The 3,605-nt window shown below is 41.3% G+C and overlaps 1 protein-coding gene across 1 annotated transcript; it reads left to right on the forward strand.

The window, feature by feature from the left end:
* The first annotated feature begins 801 nt into the window (after window positions 1–801).
* Window positions 802–2,809, forward strand: LOC101282725 (hypoxanthine-guanine phosphoribosyltransferase-like). The gene has a single exon (XM_033431031.2). The coding sequence runs from the start codon at window positions 1,671–1,673 to the stop codon at window positions 2,166–2,168; it is 498 nt and encodes a 165-aa protein (XP_033286922.1). The 5' UTR covers window positions 802–1,670; the 3' UTR covers window positions 2,169–2,809.
* Window positions 2,810–3,605: the final 796 nt, after the last annotated feature.

Genomic DNA, 3,605 nt, shown 5'->3' on the forward strand with positions numbered 1-3,605 from the left:
CAAAGTTTTTATAAGATAGGCTGAAAAGGTTGAGGTTGGTATTCTGTAGTCAGTGAGGAACTACTGACTAGTGAAAAGTTTTAAGTTGATAATTGAGTTGATCAGAAGTGTTTCAAGGAGATGGCTCTGGTAAGAGCCTTTGGTGACCATTGGGGCCATGGGCTGATTTGGAGCAGAGAGAGATCAGGAGAAGGAGACCCGTAGGAAAGAAGCTAATGAGATTGTCCAGAGAAGGAGGATGAGGACCTGAGCTAAGGCAGTGGCCGTGAGACTGGCAAGAGGGCTGTAGATGGAGAAGCCCACCAGGAAGACGTTCTCCTATGGGGCTTGGTGGACAATTGGTGGAAGAGATAAAGAGGGGAAAAGGAGTCAAGTATGTCATGGTCGCTCTAGCCACAAACAGAAGTAGAGGAAGTAAAGAAGAGGGGCTTAGAGAAAGAGGGAGACCTTGAATTTGTTATGAGTTATTGACAGAATTGATGAGGTGGCCAGACATTCAGAAGAAGATGTTCAGCAGACATGGAAACTGTCCATGATTCAGGATTGAGATGTGAAGTTGGAAGTCAGCCCTAGAGATGTGAGCCCCCAGCTGGGGCAGAGAAGGAGACTACTGGTATTGGTGGTGGAGGGGCACAGGGGGCATATGTAGTCAGAGCAGGGAAACAGAGGGTGTAGGAAAAGCCAGAGACAGGGGAGAGGACGCAGACTTATCATCCATCCATCCATCCATCCACCCATCCATCCATCCAGATGAGGGGTGTATTAAAATCTGCCCCAACAGTCCAGAAGTTCAAGCTCACTGGGAAAGGCTGACAGGAAGGAGCCTGCTAGAGGGCTGTGGGGACCAGAGCAGAATGTCTAACTTCAGGGCTCCAGGCTGCATGGACAGAGAGCCTCCAGAGATCAAGAAAATAAAACAAATCAAAGGAACAAGAAGAATCAAGTCTGGAAAAGATTTTTGGATTAGAAAAGCAAGAAATCAGATTGCAAAAGATAAAAAATAAATAGGTGGTGAAAACATGGAGAGAGAGAACATTGCTAGATTAGCAATTTTTTTTTAATTGAAGTATAGGTGATTTACAATGTTGTGTTAATTAGTGCTGTACAGCAAAGTGGCTCAGTTATACATATGTATACATTCTTTACATATTCTTTTACTGTATAGCACAGGGAGAGCAATTACTTTTTTAAATGATAAGACCCAGTTTGGGGAGGAGGGGGATCCCCAGGGGATGCTCAGAAAAGGCAAACAGACACAGAGCTGGGAGAATATAAATTTGTGCAAATCTTTGGGCTCATAATCTGATAAAATATCGAAAGCCTTAAAAATGTTGACATACCCACATAATTATATTTCTAGGAATTTATTCGCATAAATAATAAACGATGGACACATTTATGATAGCAGAAAATAGCAGACATTAGGAAGAGCTCTGGGATGGACCTCTGGCTTTCCCACATGCAGTCTCCTCACCAGGCTGCCCTCAGCCCTCGTGTCAGCAGGCTGCGTTATAGCGACCTGCAGCCCCTGCGTCGTGAATAGTGATGATGAGCCAGGTTATGACCTAGATTTATTTTGTATACCTAATCATTATGCTGAGGATTTGGAAAAGGTGTTTATTCCTCATGGACTAATCATGGACAGGACTGAACGTCTGGCTTGAGATGTGATGGAGGAGATGGGAGGCCGTCACATCGTGGCCCTCTGTGTGCTCAAGGGGGGCTATAAATTCTTTGCTCACCTGCTGGATTACATCAAAGCGCTGAACAGAAATAGTGATAGATCCATTCCTATGACTGTAGATTTTATCAGACTGAAGAGCTACTGTAGTGACCGGTCAACAGGCGCCTTAAAAGTAATTGGTGGAGATGATCTCTCAACTTTGACTGGAAAGACTGTCATGATTGCTGAAGATATAATTGACGCTGGTAAAACGACGCAAACCTTGCTTTCCTTGGTCAAGCGGCTTAATCCAAAGATGGTCAAGGTTGCGGGCTTGCTGGTGAAAAGCACCCCTCGAAGTGTTGGATATAGACCAGACTTTGATGGATTTGAAATTCCAGACAAGTTTGTTGTAGGATATGCCCTTGACTATAGTGAATACTTCAGGGATTTGAATCATGTTTGTGTTATTAGTGAAACTGGAAAACCAAAATACAAAGCCTAAGAGAGAGTTTAAGTTGAGTTTGGCAACATCTAGAGTCCCATTGAAATCACCAGTAAAATTATTAAATCTTCCAGTTCTGTTTTCAGTTGCTCAGTAGAGCTTAGTGCATGTGTCTTCTAAGAATTTTATCTGTTTTGTATTTTAGAAATGTCAGTTGCTGTAGTCCCGAACTCCTTATTTGCACTATGGGCCTACGGACGATCAGTTCCCTTTCGGGGGATTGTTGTTGGACTCGTGAATGAAAATTCTCTTAAACCACATCACTATTGAATAAAAATATTGAAATTATATCTGAGAGAGACATTTAAAGAGAAGAATATATTAGTTTTTTAATTGGTATTTTAATTTTTATTTATTCAAAAAAGAACAGAAGTGATTGAATGTTGTTGATTATACCACTGTGTGTTTAGAAAAGTAGGAAGCATTAAGTTTCATGTCAGTGACAGCACTTAGAGGTGCTGTTATGTTGGATAAACCATATGTCCTGGAATTATTTTAGTAGGTTTCAGTAATATTAACTGTATTTTCCCGCTTGTTCAGATTATTTCCGGTGAATCTTTGTCAAAATTCCTTTTAAATGCAGATCAATAAATTCCAAAAACCTACTACTTTTTGAATTCTTGAATGTAAAAATCCTTAAAATGAAGGCTGTCTCTTTAAAAGAAAAAAAAAGAAAATAGAAAACATTAAATATCTAATAAAGATTGGTTAAATACAGCCATTTTGAGATAGCAATCATCAAAATATATATTTTAGCCACATCATATGACAAAATGTCCGTGATACGTTAAATGGGAAATTATAACATAGTAAATGCAACATGCCACCAATTTTATGAAGATGTATATTGTACACCTACACCCCCCACACACACACACAGACACACAAGAGTTTAGGCATCAACAGAACTGTTAATGAATTTAAAAGTGGTTGTCTCATGGTAGTGGAATAATAGGTGACTTTTCTTTCTGATACCTTTTTGCATTTTCCAAATTTCTCCAATATACACGTAATGCTTTTTAAACAGAAAAAAAAAAGTTTGAACTTGAAAAGAAAGAGGAGGTAACTGGCAGGGACAGCAAGGTCAATGGAAGTGTGGGGATAAGAGAAGGTGTGTGGGGCAGAAGGACTGAGGGTGAGAAGGGGAATGATCGATGCCCTGTGCTCCCTGGAGGAGGAGGGCGAGAAAGAGACAAAGGGCCCAGAGGCAGGCACTGACTACTGCAGAGAAGAGAGGTGAGGGTGAGGGGACAGATAAGAAAGGTTAGAAGGTGCCTGAGTTCATTTTGAGTGACCTAGATCTTCTCTACCAAGTGAGTGGCTGGACAGGGGATGGGCAGGGGGAAAGAAGTAGGTGGAATGTGGGGAGTCTTCCAGATATGGCTCAGTGGTTGGCCAAGAATCCCTCAAACCCTCAAGAAAGTAAGTAGACCCAGT

This window comes from Orcinus orca, chromosome 1 (genome assembly GCF_937001465.1).
Source record: "Orcinus orca chromosome 1, mOrcOrc1.1, whole genome shotgun sequence".
Lineage (NCBI taxonomy): Eukaryota > Metazoa > Chordata > Mammalia > Artiodactyla > Delphinidae > Orcinus > Orcinus orca.